Consider the following 19,947-nt stretch of genomic DNA (forward strand, 5'->3'; position numbering starts at 1 on the left):
AGCATACTGCTTACACCTCGTAGGATTTAAAGTGTAAGCACACCGCTTATACCTCATAGAATTTAAAGCTCTTGGCCAAAAACTAAAAAGCTGCAAACAGCATTTTTTCTTCAACATGGAAATGAACTAATTTAACTTGGAAAGCAAAGAATCTTTATACATAGTTAGATCAAACACAGACATCCACAGCAGCTTGAAAGCAAGACTTAGCAGAGAGGTGAGTGGGCTGGGATGGAATGAGAGGCACAAGTATCATCTCCACCCCCGGGAACACAAAGGTAGGAGATGCAGGCCATCTTTCTTTGCATACCCCCTAATTCCTCATGGGCAACTGTTGTTAGCAAGTCCAAGGCTGCCCTGAGTGGATAGTCTATTTTCAAATCTAACAGCCAGCTACGATCAAATGACTAAACTCATATCAAACAGAAAAAAGTCTCAACTATTAATGCAAAGTACACCCTTAAAGGAAAACAGCATTTTTCTTTCTTCCTCTTTCTTCTCCTTATACTGGATACAATATGGTTGTGATGGCTGGAGTTTGAATGGCCATTGTAAACCATGAGGTAGAGTCTTATATTGAAAATGGCTTGACTACAGCCAGAAAAAATAAGAGCCCTCCTTAAAGATGAAGAACTACCATGTAACATAAGTAAATAAAATCTTCAGACTTGGCAGGGGACTTAGGTTGCCTAATCTTGTTCAAAATCCAATGTTCCTCTACACTATATCTGGACTCGAGAGCTCCCTCCCTAAGAGGGAAGGCTGCTGAGCAGTTCTGGTACAACAGACTATCCGATAGTAAAATCTCAAGTCCTTACTGTGTGTTCAAGTACTTACTCTGTCTTTAAAGCTATCGTGTAGTTGGTCTTCAGCAAAAATATGCACCTGCAGTGGCTTGATGCTGAAAATGAGAGCTGACTTCAACATAGTCACAGTTTCCTCCAGTCTTTCACCACAGGCGACAACAGCAAGGTGCATTTTCTCAGTGGGCTGTGCTTTCAGACTGTACCTAATAGCAAAGAAGAGAGCATTTCCAACAGGTTAGCACGTAATTACTACTAAGTGGTATTTTTACCATATTTAAAAACAGAAGTTTACAACTTCTTTTAAAAATGCAAAAGAAATATCAAGCTGCAAAATATTACAATGTTGACTCCATCATCCAATCGTATGCCTTCCTCTTCACCAGTTTTCCACAAGCAACACACCTCATGAGGCAACTCTCCCAAGAACGTACAACTGACTTCACTCGTCTCCTGCACCAGGTGTCAAGAAAGGAAGCCTAAGTACTCTGAAGGCCCCCATTCAAGTATTTTAAAACTGTAGTTCTTCATTGAAACTTCTTCCAATTCCCTTTAAAGCCCCTTCACATGCCTTCCACACCCCACAATCAGACCATTATGAAGCATGTCAGCCACAACTCATCCACAAATATTTCCACGTCACATCCCGTCATAAGCCAGGCTCGTCACAGGAAATTTGCTCAGGTAATGTTTTTCAGTGGCATGTATCAGTTCCACTTACCGAGTACTCACCAAGATAGGGAGAGATTTCTGAAAGGACCTCATACACTCTGATGTATCTTTCTGGAAGGAAAGATCTCCTCAGTTCCCCTTTCTGCCTAGGCAGAAACTCACTTCTAACAGGGCAGTGGTATGCGGGCTGGAGAGCCCTTTCCTCCCCCTGGTGTGGGCATGAGCTTCAGTCTTAAAACTCGCCACACTGCTCCACTGAAGGAACTGGACGGGAGTGGTGCCTTCTCCCCTATCCGTCCCCTTAATCCCTTCCCTCATATTTGCCAACATTCCTAATAGGAACTGTATGAGTACCATTACACTCTGACAAGGAAACATGAATTTAGTTCATCTCAAAACAGCGAAGACAATCAAGGCACACAATTCTAGAGAATTCTATCTCATCTTCCTGTTAATTGTATTCAGATCCTATTGCTCACAATGGTTTTAAAAAAGTCTTCATTAGAACATCAGCCTGTGGATGGGGAGATGGTTCCTGACCCCTCAACACCAAGGACAGAAAGGACAATTGCAGAAGATTAGAAGAAATCTTAAACAAGCTTCTAGATGACAGGAATTGGTGACTAAAGTTTCCTAAGCATTCATGTGGAAACAGCCATTCCAGTCATTCTGGCCCAAATGAATGAACGTTAAGATTCTTCATCACGGTTTGCTAAATTGTGCTTTATCTTAACTAAAATCCCTGCAGAGATAAAAAAAATCTTACCCAAAAAGAATTTTGAAATCACATCTACTTTCCCACCTGACAACAAGAAGTCTTTAGATAATTCAAAGAACACCAGAGTGCTCTTATAATTCACTAAAGCATAGCTTAAGTGGGAAGCACAGCACTGTCTGCTGTGAGGAGAGGGACAGACACCTCTCAGAATGGCGTCAAGTGGGAGCTAGGCACAACAAGGTCCTGATGCCCAGCAGGATCCCTCAGATACCCACAAAGAGAGATAGCAGCTTAGTCGCCCTGGACTTCAAAGGTGTTAGACTGTGCTGCAGGCTCCCTCTGGCAGGCTTCCCACGCAGCTTGAGTTTTTATCAACGATCCTTCCAACCTCACCCCAAGTAATTCTAGGGACAGCTAAAATTACTGTGTTGTAAGCTACTGACTAGAAGGTTGTCTGAACTGTAATGGTTGATTTTGACTGTCAACTTGACAGGATATACCATGAAAAAGAAGGAAGTCTCAATGAGGAAAACTGTCTAGGGTAGGCTGCCTGGGGCATGCCCTGTGAGAGTTTCTTAACCTGGGTTTACTGACTGGGAAGACCCACCCTAATATGGCAGCATACTAACTGGGCCCCGGGCTCAGTAAGAAGGTGAGAACAAGCCAAGCACTAGCATGAACACATTAATTCACCGCTGTCTATTCTTGACTGGGTGTGGGGCAGGTTCTCACATTCTGACCTCCCCTAACAGATCATAACCTGGAATTTGGAAGCCAAATAAGCCCTTTCTCCTTTAAATTTTTTATGTGGAGACATTTTATCACAGCAACAGGAAATGACACTAAAGTAGAGGGGAATCTGTAAACTGTGTGGGGAGGTTTGGACAATTTGCCATCACTGGAGAGGCCTTCCCAAACTCAGTGCACTAGCTCCTCTTAAGGGCCCTAAGCAAGGTAAACAGTCATGCCTTTCCTTGCTTGAGCAGTGGCTGAGGGTCTTCCACAGATCCTCTTTCATTTCCAATGCCCTCTTACACTCGAGGAGCCCGAGGCTCACAAAAAAAGGAAGAGCTGGAATGTACCTCAGTGCTAAAGCTCCAGCCCAGCTCACTCTGGTTCAGTTTCCAAAACCACCAACAAAAAACCAAAAACATATAATACTAATGATCAACATAATAAAAATCAAAACTTGAATCCATGAGTAAACCTAAATAAAAGGGGAAGGGGAAAAAGTCTTCCAAATCTGCCAACAAATACAGGATAAGAGAATCACCATGATGATTACTTTGCCAAAACCAGGGTATTTCCCACACCTATTTCAAAGTGGACACAGAGACTACTACAGAGCAGAAATGGAAGTCCAGGGCCTTAACCGTGTGATAAAACTTAGCTAACAATGCTAAGTTTATGGCACCAGCTGATCCCTTATGACACTATGAGCAAAAGACAAAAGCAAACCAAATCCTTAATCCATTCATGAGGACCCAGGCAAATCAAACTAAGGGTCATTCTGCAAAACCAAACAAAACTATCATGTCACAAAAGATGGGGGCCAGTAGAATGGCTCAGTGGGTAAACATGCCTGAAGGCAAACCTGCCAAGCTGAGTTCAATCCCTGGAGGCCCTGTGCAAGGAGAGAGTCTTAGCCTCCTCCTGTGGAAGCAGACAGGAGAATCCAAGAATGTCTCCACTGTATACAGTAGAAAACCAGCAGAATCTGCATCAACAAGGCAAAAGATGAGAACCAACACCGGAGACTACTCTTTGACCTCACCATGACAGAGCATAACACCCAAGACTACCCTCTGATCTCTACCACGGCAGAGCACAACACCCGAGACTACCCTCTGACCTCACCATGACAGAGCACAACACCCGAGACTACCCTCTGACCTCATCATGACAGAGCACAACACCCGAGACTACCCTCTGACCTCACCATGACAGAGCACAACACCCGAGACTACCCTCTGACCTCACCATGACAGAGCACAACACCCGAGACTACCCTCTGACCTCACCATGACAGAGCACAACACCCGAGACTACCCTCTGACCTCACCATGACAGAGCACAACACCCGAGACTACCCTCTGACCTCACCATGACAGAGCACAACACCCGAGACTACCCTCTGACCTCACCATGACAGAGCACAACACCCGAGACTACCCTCTGACCTCACCATGACAGAGCACAACACCCGAGACTACCCTCTGACCTCACCATGACAGAGCACAACACCCGAGACTACCCTCTGACCTCACTATGACAGAGCACAACACCCGAGACTACCCTCTGACCTCACCATGACAGAGCACAACACCCGAGACTACCCTCTGATCTCTACCACGGCAGAGCACATGCACCTGCATGCAGAATCACGGAACACACACAGAACTAAAACAGGGTGAACATGACACGGCATCTGTCACTTCTGCTGTCTGTCTTATTCAGGGTCACTGAAAGAGGGAGATTTAGTTCTATGTAAGAAAGTGAGTTTAAGGGCTGGAGAAATGGCTCAGTAGTTTAGAGCGTCTGCTCATTTTCATCACCCATATTAGATAGCTCATGACCACCCGTAACTCCAGTTCAAAGGGATCTGACACCCTATCATCAGGCCTTTGTGAGCACTAAGCACACTTGTATACATTAAAAAAGAAAAGAAAAGAAAAAAGAAACTGAGTTTAAGATATATTACAGAATGATAATGATACATAATGCAAAATGGTTTTTATTTTTGTATTCACTTGGTATAAACAGATACAGTATTATAAGCAGAAAGTGTAAAAGAGGGGTATGACTTAAAATCTCAAATTCAAAAGCCTAGTGTTACCACTGCAGACTCCAGCTACTTGAAAGGCTGAAACATGGAGACTACATGAGCCTATAAGCCAAACACAGCCTGGGACCAACACATGGATATCTGTCACACAGAGAGAAAACCTGATATCAACGAACCCTTGCTATTTGCTTCTAGGATGCATATTTGAGAATTTGATACTTTATGTATACTATTATAAATATTAAGAATGCAGCTTGTTGCCAGGAAGTAGTGGTGCACGCCTTTAATACTAGCACTCAGAAGGCAGAGGCAGGTGATCTCTGTAAGATCAAGGCCAGTCTAGTCTACAGAGAGAGTTCCAGAACATCCAAAAGCTACAGAGAAATCCTGTCTCAAAAAAACAAAAAACAAAACAAAAAAAAAATTGCAGCTTGTATTACAGGCAATGAAGAACTGCTGAAAGGGGAAGAATTAAGTCTTCCCCAGGGATGAGTCCTCTAGTTGGTTCTCCGGTACTAAGTAGTCATTTTTGAAAACATATGCATACAAGTTACTCAGTGGACTCAGCAGGGTGTATACATACATACGTACGTGTGTATGTGTGTGTGTGTGTAAAGAAAGAGAGGCCATAAATGAGGAGAGAGCGAGGGGCGGGCAGCTAAGAGGGGTGGTACAAAGCAAGGAAATGATGCAATTATAATTTTTTTAATTATTAAAAAAAAAAAGAATGTGGCAACCAGCATGGTCACTGGCAAACAGACTGAGAATTTAAATTAACCATAAAGATACTGCAAAAACATCTGAACTGTTTTTGCTCTTGAGAAAGGCACATCAGGTCATTCCCACATTTTCTCCACCACTACTGTCTCAGGAGAGCAACTGCCTACAACACTTGATTCTCTTCCTGAAGGCAAGAGCAGCACAGGCCCCAGTCCAAAATCTTCTTCATCACATAGTGACTTTAAAAAGCGGTAAATAATGTCTTTTCTTTTACTCCTCCAGTAAGGATGTTCTTATCCTCTGCATCCCTACAAGCCTCTAGACTAAAGCTAACAATCTTTCCTTGGCTGTCTCATCCCCTACAAAATGTGTTTTTAGTACACTAGCTTTTTGGTTTCAGGACATTTTGTTTAGGGCGGGTGTGCACACAGAGTACACACATGGAGGCCAAAGGATCATTATACTTATCTTCCTCTGCTCAATGGCAGGCTTGGCAGCAAGTGTCTTTACCAGATGAACCATCCATTAGCCCCAGGACTTAAAAACACTGGGCATTTAATACCCAGTATTAAAGCCCCTACCTTTAAATTAGGTAACTGACAAACATATGTGTGAATATACACACATGAATGCACACGCACACATACATACAGAATGTGCATGTTATCTGTAAATGTCTAGGGGAAGCCTTGTATCATCTTACCTTATGTAAGCCTGATTGTCAACTTGACACAGCTTAAGAGTTACCTGAGAGAACCTCCTCCTAGATCAGAATGGAACATGAGCATGTTTGGGAAGACTGTCTCCATGACTGAATGGTAGGACCCAGACCATTGTAGGCATCATGAGGTAGGTGGGCCTAGATTCTATAATGAAGGGAGCTGAGCAAGCAAGAACGCAAGCCAGCAAATAGCATCCCTCCATGGTTCCTCCTGACTTCCCGCAGGAGTGGACTGTGACCTGGAAGTGTAAACCAAGCAACCCTTTCCTCCCAAGCTGTGTTTAGTCAGATTGCTTTATCATAGCAACAGAAAGCAAACTAATCATACCTACTTATCAATTTATTAGTAAAGGTCAATCATATATTCTCCTAAAACTTACAGCTTAATGACATTTAGAAAAAAATTTAGAGCATTTTCATATAATATGTATTAAAATTAGTAATAACTAGGAGATAAAAGAATAAAAAACCCAAGCAGTATATAAATTATTTAGTTATATGATACTAAATTATAGGAAAATAAACAGTCATGTTTTATTACAGTGAAAGGTTTGATCATCTCCTATCTAGTCTTACCTACTCTGATCTACCAATTAAATATTAAGGGCCTACCTAAAAGCCGCTTCCCAAAAGCAGTTCATTCCACAAACATCAGAGGGCAGCATCCAATAGTGATTCCAGTAACAGAGAGAGAGATCTTTACACCTGACGGTGAGAAGAAATAACAGTCCTGGGTGAGTATTCAGACTGCGCACTACCAAGGAGTTGACTGAATAACACATTAACTTCATGTTCCATTTTACAGCATCAAATTACAAATCCAATTGCTATGGAAAATCAAAGCATTTTTAGAAAACTGATTTCTTTACTTAGGGCACACTGTTTTCAATAGAACCTTAAGACCATTGATTAGGTAGAATATCCTACAACTGTACATTTTTGTGGTCAGGAACTCTCTGGATATATTACAACCCCTTTTACTCTGACATATATAAGACATTAATACACGTTATCTTTTTCTTCACAAACTATGCATACTATCCTAGAAAATCACTTCACCCACATACTCTATTTACCACAAAAGTAGTATGTCGCAAATACAGGTGTAATGGGAGAAAAGGATCATTAAATACATTCAAACTAATCAACCTGAACTACTTCTACGGTGTTTCAAGCTGAAAAGCAGGCACTGTGAGGACAGTCACGGCTGCTTCAGCCTACACTCTGTTTCAATACACTACAAAAGCGAGATGTAGAGACTTGTGGGCTTGCTTAAGGAAGGAGGTAAAAAATGGAAAAGTGTGTCACGTTGCAAAAATGTTTTTCACGGTCATTTCCTTCCAAAGCAACCATCTGACATCCACTCACTGCCCGAAGGCCTTCTGCACCACATCACTGACTAGGACATCCCACTCAGCACCGCAGAGCTTTGCTCTCCGCGGAGTCAACTCGAGGTTGCTACTCTAATATCAAAACTCTAAGAAATTTCAGACTTGCAGAACTCCTAGTCTGACTTTCCATAAATTTCTACGATCCGTGATGCAAAGCAGGAGCCCTCAGCCAGAAGGCATCGTGCTCTCTCTTGAAGAATGCACACCAGACTAACGATGAAATAGACGATGGGACCAGGGTCTGACCGGTAAGTTTTTAAACACTGCCTAGGAGATTCTCTATCTACTACATAAGCTACAGCACTGGGACTCTAAAGTCACTGGGAAAAGCTACGCTGTTATTTGCTTTTCCTTTGAGAGACACATCAACGCCTACAAAGTTGAATATTTTAATTTTCGAAAAGATTAGTCAGGAAAGAAAATGTGTACCCAACAGTAATGCTCATCTCTTGATTAGAAACTTTGTTTGAACCCTACTAGGGATAATTGTTTGTGTTTAAAATATAACAGTTCTTATAGGCAGCCAAACTCAGAGGTACCCTAACGAAATACATATATGTCTTTCAAATTCAAGTGCTTTCACAGCCAGTTAAGCCTAACAACAAACTTTTCAGATAAAGACATTTTCAGGGGCTAGAGAGATGGCTCAGCGGTTAAGAGCACTGCCTGTTCTTCCAAAGGTCCTGAGTTCAACTCCCAGCAACCACATGGTGGCTCACAACCATCTGTAATGAGGTCTGGTCAGCAGGCATACAAACAGATAGAATACTGTATACATAATAAATAAATATTTTTTTAAAAAAGACATTTTCAGTATCATTTTAACACAGCTTACTTACAATCAACACCTAGCATGTGCCTTTGCTCTTGGGGGGAGGGGGAACCAACCCTATTATTCTATTTCTCCTGCCAAACTACACAACAGGGTAAAAGAGAAATGAAAACGGAAATCTCAGTTGTTCAATAAATATTATTTTGTAAAGTTGGGTACAACAATACCATTTTCTGCTGCAGCTTTTACTCCATTTTACACAACACACGATTGTGCATTATTTCCTAAATCTGCCTGGTCCTAAGATCCCTTACTAGAAATGCAGACCAAGGATCCTGTCCTCTGTCTGGTTAATCAAGCATCAGCAGAAGCCATGGTGGCTGGAAATGTAACCAGGCCTCAAAGCCAAATCTGAGTGAACATAATATATCAAGTAATGAGGCAGCACGGGAGGGACGACGATGTGGACACACAAGCCTGGAATCCTTAGACCACCAGAGGCTGAGGCAGGGACTCTTTAGTTCTAGGCCCCACAAAAGAACTTTTCATCAAAAGTACTACCACTGGGGCTGAAGAGATGGCCCAGATGTTAAGGCTGCTCTTCCAGAGGTCCTGAGTTCAATTCTCAGCAACTATGTGGTGGCTCATAACCATCCATAATGAGATCTGGTGCCCTTCGGCTTTCAGGAAGACATACAGGTAGAACACTGTATACATAATAAATATATATTTCAAAAAGGTAGTACCACTGGCTTGCCATATATGCATAAGGTATAGAGATTGTTCCTTGCACCCATCCATCCCCACAAAAGTTACCAATAAAGCTGCTCATATAATAAATGCTGCTTATATACAGTAACAACTTAAGATCTTCTTTCCTTCCTTCCTTTCTTTTTCTTTCTTTTTGGAAACAGGGCTACTCACTATGTAGTCCAAGCTGGCCTAGAACTTGCTATCTGACACAGATGCGCCTGCCTCTGCCTCCAGTGTGCTGAGATTAAAGGTGGGTGCTCACACCCAACACAATTTAGATTCTTAAGTTTGGATGTTTCAATGGATCCATGGTCACCAAGAACAATTTAAACTTTTCAAAGCCTAACAAATCACTCATCACTGCTAATATTTGTATATCATCACTACCCATACTTTTAAGATATCTGCCTGCCAGGCAAGGGGGTGCATACCTCTTATCTCAGTACTTGGGAGACAGAGTCAAGCAATCTCTGTGAGTTCGAGGGCAGCCAGAAAGACATAGTTGAGACCCAACAAAAAAATTGACCACAAATGTCTCAGTAGGAAAAGGTGGCATACATGTTGACAAACCCAGAGAAGCTGCTGACACTGCTCAAGCCTGAGTAGCTTCAAGTAAACACCCATGTAAGCAGAAGCGGCTTCCTCAAACTGTCCACACATGCTAGCCACAAGAGTTTCTAAGTCAAGGCTGCTCCTCAGTGTTACAATTACAATAGCCTGCTACATCCCAAGGCGAGGACTTAATAAAGGTGACAGAAGGCAGGGCCACAGACTTGAGAGTTGAATTCAAGACTGTTGTAAGCACTTGGCAGCCTAATTAAGCTTAAATCTTCTAAATTTTTGAGATACACAAAGGTGTCTGGACTTTGCTGGTGCTTAACTACAGAATCAAAGTTCAGTAGATTAAGGTCATAAATTCTAGGGCATTCCTACCAAGAGGTAAGTAGAATTTTTTACCTCACCCAAAATGTAGGTGCATGTTTCTTGGACCTTTGAACTAACGGATATGCACTGTAAGATACCAAAGATGTTTGGAGAAATAACATGAGTGGGTGTAAGGCAGCAACCCAGCTGGGCTTGGGGTCAGAAGCCAGCATTAAATGCCAGTTCTGTGAAAGCTGACCTGCTGTAGCACTTGCGTGGCCAGCAGCCTACTGGGTACTCTTCCAGTTAATGTTGGCATCTGGCCCACCTTCCTCCTGTCCACACCAAGTTCTTAATTCTCTCCCTGTTTATTCAATAAATTACCAACTGAATGATCAGATACACTGGCAAAACACTAGAAAAAAACACAGGGAGTAAAGTAGGCACAATCACACTTGTCTAGTAGGGAATGAGAAAGTATCACCTTGGATACTGCAATGTAGAATAGCTTCAATAGTTCCACAATTCTCCAACACCACTAACTTGTACCCCAACTCCTCTGAGCTAAAACAGGAAATCCTGGCTGGACCTGGTCATCACTCGAAACTGACACCCTAAATGGCAATCCTCCTCTCCTGTCAGACAACCTCCAGGTGCACGCAGGCTCCTCCTGTACTCATTTCCCTCCTATTACTCTAGAGCACAGGGTCAATCCATTCTCTACTCTTACTCTATCCTTTGGCAATACCTTTCTAGTACAATATCAAATTAAAGCCAGGTCATTTGTTCACAAGCTCAGATGACTACAAAGAAATGACATACATACACCGACTCTGAACTGATTCAGCCCTCTGTGGGATCGCGACACTACGCACTTCACCTGCACTGTATTCTTAGACTTTTCCCAGGGGCCCTAAAAAGACCACCTCGTATCAATTAGCCCTGCCCTGCCTTCTCCTGAATCAGAAGCATTAGGAAAACTACCTCAATGCTCATAATCACCCACCTCACACCCTGAACTAACGTAAGTGAGCCCTACTCGCCTCCATTAACTTCCTACCTCTAAAGGGAAGCTGTATTTCATTATTCATTGACTCTGGCCAGAAGTTACTTGCTTTGGCCAAAATAACATGTCGTAAGCGACTTATCCTAGGACCTGGAGCATGATAGGGAAGTGTTCTACCACTGACTCCCAACCCCAGCCCTCTCACTCAACTTCTGCAGGAGACTGAGCATAAGGTAAGGACAGTGTAAGGACAGCTTCTTCAGCCTTAGTTTTAGAATGAGATGTCCAATGCAGAGTGACAGGCACAGACCTGCAATGGTTAAGAAACTGTTACTGTTTATTGTTAATTTATAAACTGCAGAGAAGCTTGGAGATGTTAGAAAAGCAATAAAGAGTGACAGAAGCCAAAATTTCCCTTTAAAGTATAAATTTAGAGACCAGCAAGATGGCTCTGCAGGCAGCTCAATCTCTGGAACCCACATGATGGAAGAAGAGAATTTGCTACAGGTTGTCCTGTCACCTCCACAGTCGCTACAGTGCACGCACACACACACACACACACACACACTTTTTTTTTTTAAAAGCTAATGTTTGAGCAACCACAGCCCACAACTTCCACCCCTAATACTCAACAGCACTAAAAACACCTATGTCCACAGGAAAGACGTACATGGGCAGAAAGTGCTGAGACAGAGGTCATCCTAGGCTATACAATAAACTTGAGGCCAGGCTTAGCTGTGACACTTTGTCCCCAAAACAACAACAAAAGTAAATATAAATAGATGTTCATAAATAGAACTATTATTCATAACAGCCAAACAGTAGAAAACTACCCAAATACTTATCAATAAACAAATGTGTTAGATCCATTTAATAAAATATCAATAGTATACATGCTACAGATGAACCCTAAAAACACAACCTAAATGAAAGAGGCCAAACTCAAAAGTTCACACTTGGTATGATTCATTTATGGAAAATACCAGGATAAGCGAACTTATGAAGACAACAGATCTGTGGGAGTCAAGGGTTACAGGACTAAGGAATGGAGTGATTCATGGGTATGGGATCTTTGTCGGGCAGTCATTAAACTCTAAAAGCTAATACATACATATCTGGATGGGAAGAGTCAGGTTTTAGGCTGTTTCTTGGTTGTAATGCCACATTGGAAAACACAGTATACAGACAAGAGTTAAAATTCATTACTGGGGGGCTAAGGAGACAGTTCATTCAGTAAAGTGCTTGAGAAACAAACAAGGACTAGGTTGAGATCCCCAGCACCCACATAAAAATCCAGTGTCACAGAACACCTGTGACCCCAGTGCTATAGGTAGAGACAGGATGACCCCTGGACTTGCTGTCCAGCCAGTCTAGCTCAGGATCAGTGAGACTTATCTCAGAAATACGGTGATTAAGACAACACACACACACACACACACACACACACACACACACACATATACTACACAGACAAGGAAAAGAGGTTTGGCTGCTCTTGCAGAGGACAGAGTTTGGTTCTCAGCACCCATATCAGGCAGCTCAAACTGCCTAAAACTCCAGCTCCAGGGGATCTATTACCCTCTGACCTGCATACACATGCAAACACACATAAACACAGAAATAAAGATAAATCCAGAGAAAAGAAAACACCAGAGATACACTGAGTCTTCACTTCAAATATCCACTCTCCCTTCCACTTGTGAAAAACAGCTTTTTAGGTCAGGGATAGTAGCAAACACCTGTAATCCCAGCATTCAAGAGGCTGAGGCAAGCATAAGCTATAGAGCAAGACCCTGTGGGAGGAAAGGAGGGAAATAAAAGTGTTTCTGAAGACTACAGTGTTACTAGATTCAATAAATAAAGGTACATGAGCAATCTGAAGACAGTGTTCTGCCCACTCAGACTGAGATTCAAAATCTTGAAAAATAAAGGGGGTTACCCAGCTTTTACTACTCAAAAAGGTACATGGATGTTCAACCCTCAAAGTAGCAACTCTAAATAACCAGCATATGGTGAGACTGCGAGGGAAGTAGCTATGTTATCAGTGGCACGGACATCCCTGAGTGTGCGTGTTGGGCCTTGTTACCAAGTTACCTAAGGTTTCATACACAAAGCTCTAGGTGCTGAATATAAGCAAACAAATCAAGGGTGGCACAGGTCACAGGAATTTATATATGTAATTAAAATGCTCAAAACTACATAATCACACTAGAGAGAGAGAGAGAGAGAGAGAGAGAGAGAGAGAGAGAGAGAGAGAGAGAGAGAGAACTGTGCAAAACATGGTGTCTGGATGAGGTCTGGAGACTACAATGTCAACTTTCGGGCATTAATATTATCCTACACTGATCTATCTTCTGGATATAAAGAAACTCACTCTAATGTGAGATGTTACTACTAGGAGCTGGGTGAAAGATGCATAGGGTATCTCTAAACTTACCAAGAATTAGCATTTATTTCAGAACAAAAATTTTCTCACCAGGCAACGGTGGCGCACATTAATCCTAGCACTTGGGAGGTAGAGGCAGGAAGGTCTCTGTGAGTTCGAGGCCAGCCTGGTCTACACAACTAGTTTCAGGACAGACTCCAATGCTACAAAGAGAAACCATATCTCAAAACAAAAAAAATTTTTTTTTCTCAAAAGAAAACTAATTTAGAATAAGACACATTTCGAGGCTGGAGAGATGGCTCAGTAGTTAGAAGCACTAGCTGCTCTTCAGAGGTCTTCAGTTCAATTCCCAGCACCCACATGGCGGCTCACAGTCATCTATTGTAGGACCTGATGCCCTCTTCTGGCATAAAAGCATACATGCAGATAGAGCACTCATATGCATAAAATAAATTTTTTTAAAAAGACACATTTTCAAAATTGTCAGTAATCACAAATTTTTCAAAAATTACACTCTGGGACTGCAGCACACACCTGCGATCCTAGCACTTGGAAGGCTGAGGTGGAAAGACTAAGTTTAAGGACAGCGTAAGCTACAATGAAACCCTGTCTCAAAAAAATAAATACAAGGAGCTGGAGAGATGACTCAATGGTTAAAAGCACTGGCTGCTCTTGCAAAGGACTGGGTCCATCTTAGATAAAGTTTCAGAGGATCTAACCCCCTTTCTGGCCTGAGAGCACCAGGCATACATGTGGTACACAAACACATGCAGGCAAACCATTCACGTACATAAAATAAGAATAAATACATCTTTAAAAAAATGTTTTTTTTTTTTTTTTTTATTTAAAAAAGCATAAAGCCAGGTTGGCTGGCTGGTTGGTGGTGTGATTCTTTAATCCCAGCATGAAAAGGCAGAGGCATTGGATCTCTGTGAGTTCCAGGACAGCGCCAGGGTTCAAAACAAAACAGTGTGGTACGAGCTACTTGGGAGGCTGAAACAGAGGATGTGAGTCTAGGAGTTGAAGACTAGTGTGGGTTCTAGTGAGACCCTGCCAAAGACACAAACAACCAAAGCACTTAAGATCAATGCTCTCCACATCAACACCTCTCAAACTTGGAGCGGATTAAATCCAAGATGTCTCCTGAGTAGACAGGCTCTGAGTAAAAATGAGCAGACACATCCTCAGTGCATGTGAATCATCCACAGGACACATCAAGGACCTCATGCCTCAGACTCATGGGAACCATGAAGCCTCTCCCCCTCAAGCCCCACCCCCGCTCCCATGAGGCTCCTTCCTCTGGCCCCAGTGTGATCACTTACAGTGTAGATGTACTGACCAGTATGTGCAAAAACTACTGACTGCAGCTTCTTCCTGATATTTACAGCCTATGAATTCTCTACTGCAGACATGGCTCCTGGATAACTTCCCTGTGCTGTGGTAGCACTCCATCAGAGTGCCCAGCCTTTCTGTCCATGTGGCTGCATGCCTGCCCTTTCTTCGTTCCCTCACTGTGCCAGTCAGTTACTTGTGCCAGGACCAAGTAATGCAGGATACAACAGTCTTCTGTATTTTATTAAATTAAAAAAGGTGTTTTTTTTTTCATTTCAAAATGTCCATAATAATCACAAGACTTCTGTAAAATCTGTATACAACCTAAGTTTTTCTTTCTCTATAAAGAGTCAAGGAAAATTTCAAGCAATTCACTGTAAGAATGTGGAAGGCTGAGTGCAGGGCTACAAGGCAACAAAACCATCAAGCTGCGGGCACCTGGGACATACAAGAGACCACAATTGGAGCATGTCAGAGGAGAGTATTCTCAGACTACGGGGAAATTAGAGGGATTTACGTCTGCCTGGGCAACTCACTTGCAACTGCTGTGTGTCTAACTTCTAGCTCTCCATCAGATCTTCCCTGGGTCTTGGGTCTCTAATTTCATGACCACTCAGAAAGTGAGGAAAGGGTAGTGTCACAAGCAGATGGTACTGAAACAACTGCCCAATCACCTCAGAGTGATCACAGAGCACTCTCTTCCCCTGACAAAAAACAAATCTAGATTATGGTGTTAAATGCTTTTTTAAAAAATGTGTGAGAAGAGGAACTCTGGAACAAAGTTGTTCTGTACATAATAAAGATAAAAAAATGAAAAAAAAAGCTAACCTGAAAACAAAAAGCTTTAAATTCACACAACATACATTTTCCAAACAAAACTTAAGTTATTATTCAGAGAAAAGAATTCCAACAGACATGACATAGGTAACAGTATTTAATATTTACAATAAAATCTCTAAGCCATTGGATAGCTTTAATCCCAGCACTCAGATTGCAAGTTCTAGGACAGTCAAGTCTACAAAGAGAAACTCTACCTCAAAATAACAACAACAAAAAAATAATAAAATAAAAAACAAAAAAGCTCTAAGCCAAAAGTATACTTCTTAGTCAAATGAGTATCTCCAAGGGCACATATTAATTACTAGTTTTTATTAAATATTATGGATCAGGATTAGGCTAAGAACGTGGACTGTTTTTGTATGCTCCTACGCCACCAAAAAATTCTTATCTTTGATGTGATAATGATCATAGATGTCATGGGTGCCCAGGCCTTTGGTAGGTGATTAGAACATAGACATTACTGTCCATGGAGAAGAGAGAGGCTCTGAACCGCCTAGCTATGAGAGAACACAGCAAGAAGGTATAAGAAACAATGGACTCCTGTTGTTTCCAAGCAACACAGAAGTTTTGCTATAACAGCCCAGACATCTCTCAACAAAGATGTGACATACATGCCACTATGTTGTTCAATAAACTGAAATACAGTGTGGCACTGGTGCTGGAGGCCTCATTAACGAGGCGGAGTAAGGGGCTTACCTAGGTATTTCAACTTTCTCCCGTGTTCAGTGCCCCAACTCCCCTCCTCTTCAAAATCAGATTCAGAAGAAGGGCGAAACAGTATTGCAAAAATAATGGTCAAATCTATCTCTCAACTGTATCAGGGGATCTCAGTATTTATTTGCATCTTAATAATACCCCATGTTTAAAACACAGATGTCTGGACTTCACTGTCAGGCATTCTAGTTTAGCAGGTTTCTTACTGGATCCTAGGCCCCCAAAGTAAAGAAAAAAAGGGAACAGAACTTTACCCCAAAGTAAAGAAAAAAGAGAGGGGGGGAGGGGAGAAAAAAATAAAGAAAAAAGGGAGAGCGGAGGACTTAACCTTTAAAATTAAAACATCGGCTACAGTTTTACAGGGCCAGGTACCATACTATGCAATCTATGCAACTACTCATTCAGTTCTCACAAACAGTGCATATCTAATGAGGAAGTCCAGAGCCAGTATGTGTCAAAGGTCAAGTCCATGACTCAAAAGCCCTGACTCTCTCCAGTGTTTAATCCTCACATCTATCCCACCAGGGTCTCGATGTCTCGCTAATCTGAGGAGGAGGGAGGGAAATGACAATCATTTCTGAACGTGCATCCAAATATCCAGTTGCTAATATTCAATACACACAACTTTTATTTGTCAATTATATCCCAATGTAGCTGAAAATTTATTATCTACATTTTACAGTAAAGAAATTAATACACAACAAAGTAACAACGTGATCAAGGGAACCTGCACCCATGAGAGAATGAGAACACAAGTTTGTCTGACTAAAACTTAGGCATTCTCTGTCTACTAAAACCCTGGAGGGAAGAAACTCCTGGTCAGGCAAATCCTTCACCACTGGGGTACATAGCCAGCCCTGGGTCTCACTGTGTAGCCCAAGCTGGCCTGGACTCACTAAGAAAACCAGGCTGGCACTGAATTTGCCATCCTCCTGCCTTACCTCCTGAGTGCTGAGAATACAGGTGTAGGCCACAAAACCTGGCTTGAAATAATTGTTTCAAACCGTATACACTAATTGAGAAAAGATTTCTCTGAAATACTATTCTTACCATTCAATATGTTTTACTTTATGGAGTTGGAAAGATTTTCCCCTCCCAAGAAGTTCCTGTTCTGTAATTCTGAGCAATTAATACTTTTTTAAAGATGTGGCCAATGGTACCTAAGAATATACCTAGATCCCACATTTCTCTGACTACAATCAAATCACAATCCCCATGCTGCTTTTCCTTTGTACCTCCCTTCTCTCTGGATGCCACACAAAAACTCAAAGAGGGTACTTTTTACAATTTCCCAATCTTCTACTCTTCAATATGTTGCCCAAAAATACAGGTATCCTGAAGGCAGTGCGAAACGCTCGGATTGTTAAGTACACTGCCACAAGTTTTCCATTAAATTTCACAATTCGAACCCTGGCAGGGATTTATGGAAATCCACCAAGTCATTATGCTGTGTTATAAATATCCAATTTTTAAAAAATGAAATCTTCATCCCACCCCTCCCATAAAATATGAACACATAAAGCATCGCTCTCAACTTCCTCCAAGTTTCCTGATAAGCCGAGTATTTCCAAAACAAAAATCATAGCTCACTTTATGCCACGGCCAGATTTATCTAACCACTGCGACTGCTGATGAAAATGCTAAGATTTATGATGAAAATTTAGGCACCTGGGAGGTGGGGACTCAACAAGGGCGCCAGCCTGATTCTTAAATAGCTCAGCTTCAACTCCATGGAAACAGGAGGGAACTCCCTCTAGCCACAGTGTAACCGGGATTTTTGTGGGTCATCACTCCCAACGAACCTTTTAGAAAGTTACAAATTAATTCAATTTGTAACTGCTCTAGACACTGGGTCTAAAGCCAAACAGAAAGTTCTCGGTTCTGGAAGCAGCTCGTCCCACCCGCGGACTCACAGATCCCACCGCCCTACACTGCGGCCCATACCTGCCCGGCCGGCCAAAGCCCGCGCTGCCCGCGCCTCTCCCGGGGCCGCGTCCGCCGTCCGCCAGCCAGGAACTTATAGCCGCGGCCTGCGGCCTGCGACCTCCGGCCGCTCCTTCCTCCAAGGACACGGCGAGCTGGCTGAAGGCGTACAGCAGCGAGCAGAAGCCGCAGGCCAGGCACAGCCCTACAACCCGCAGGTAGCGCCGCATCCCGGCCCGCGCTACCGCCTCCGCCGCCGCCGTCACCGCCACCACCGCTGCCGCGCCCGCCCGGGCTAACTGCGAGGAGCCGCACCGCGCAGCCGCAGCGTGACTAGCCGGGTTCCCGCCCCGCCCCGCCCCCGAATCCCCGCCAGGTTCGACTCCGCCCCACCCCTCCCAAGCTCTGCCCCTCCACCACGCCCCTTACCCTGTCGTGTCACGCCCCTGACCCGCCCACCTCCGCGCTAGCCCCGCCCTCGCATCCCGCCACGCCCCTAGTCTTGCCTGGTCCCTCCTCCGGGCCACGCCCCAACTCCCGCCCGGGCCCTGCAGCGCTTCCGGAAGCGGAGCTGCGCTCTGGAGCAGGCGGTCCACGGAGCAGAGCCGGGAGGTGTACGCTGTGTAGAGGTCACCCCGCTCTGAGTTGCGGAGAGGCGTAGCGAAAGGAGCGGGGCTCTAGGCCCATGACCTAAATCTACGATTCTTCCACTGCGTCGTTTGTGACGCTGAACAGCTTGAATTCCAAGGTATCGCCGCGTGACTAAAAAGACAACGCGGTTTTCCGCAGTGGCTAGCTCTTCCTCGCCTCATACTGCTCCCCACGGACGTGAGCCTTGGGTCTAGACTGTCGGCTTCGTGCAGCCTCCTAAAGCGGCGGTAGTTCTGGCTACTCTGCCTATCCCTCCACACATCAGGCTGGGAGGCAGGGGTCCTTCCTACCTTTCACGATTTTAGACTTTGCTAACAACTATTTGCATACCAAAAGCAAAGCTGACCATTTCCAGGCGGAGCCTCCCTTCCTTCCCCCTCCTCCTACTTCCTGAGCCTCTTCCAGCGCCTTGAGCTCGGCTCACACCGAAGCTTAGTGGGGACGTTGGTAGTGGCGTAGATATTTTGAGTGCAGTTCGCGTATGCAGGCTGGTGCGGGAGACCTGCGGTGACGATTTTACAAGGCAGAATGACTAGTTAAAACTTCGTGATTATCCTTAGATACCTTCAGTCCCTGAAAAAGGCATTCGTTGACCACGCGTGTCTTAACACCCTTATGACTCAAAACCTTTAAAACAATCTCAGCGGACCACTGGTTTCCACCAGTCTGAAAGCTAAGGATGTCATCAGTTAAAGATCTGAAACCTCTGTTTTTCCTCAGTTTGCTGTAATCAGCCTGATGATCCAACCGGTGTCTGAAAAATTGCCTTAACTTCTTTCATACTGTGACTATGTAAGTCTTCCATGTAGGAACATGTATTCCAGGCAACCCGAAACCATGTGTCCGGTCACCCATAATTGGCTCAAAATAAATTCTCTTATTCCCTGTTTCACACA

At 43.4% G+C, this 19,947-nt stretch overlaps 1 protein-coding gene across 2 annotated transcripts in view; it reads right to left on the minus strand.

The window, feature by feature from the left end:
* Positions 1-18,663, minus strand: part of Gxylt1 (glucoside xylosyltransferase 1) — a 41,301-nt gene extending 22,638 nt beyond the window's left edge. Inside the window, exons 1-3 of one of the 2 annotated variants that reach the window (XM_057792357.1) lie at positions 18,422-18,663; positions 7,032-7,124; positions 838-1,009 (exon numbers count right to left, since the gene is read on the minus strand). In XM_057792357.1, the coding sequence (XP_057648340.1) occupies positions 838-1,009; positions 7,032-7,124; positions 18,422-18,630 (474 nt within the window). In that variant the 5' untranslated portion in view covers positions 18,631-18,663. The remainder of the gene's footprint in view (positions 1-837; positions 1,010-7,031; positions 7,125-18,421) is intronic. The other variant, XM_057792358.1, reaches the window with a different exon arrangement.
* Positions 18,664-19,947: the final 1,284 nt, after the last annotated feature.

The sequence above is a fragment of the Chionomys nivalis genome, chromosome 17 (assembly GCF_950005125.1).
Source record: "Chionomys nivalis chromosome 17, mChiNiv1.1, whole genome shotgun sequence".
Classification (NCBI taxonomy): domain Eukaryota; kingdom Metazoa; phylum Chordata; class Mammalia; order Rodentia; family Cricetidae; genus Chionomys; species Chionomys nivalis.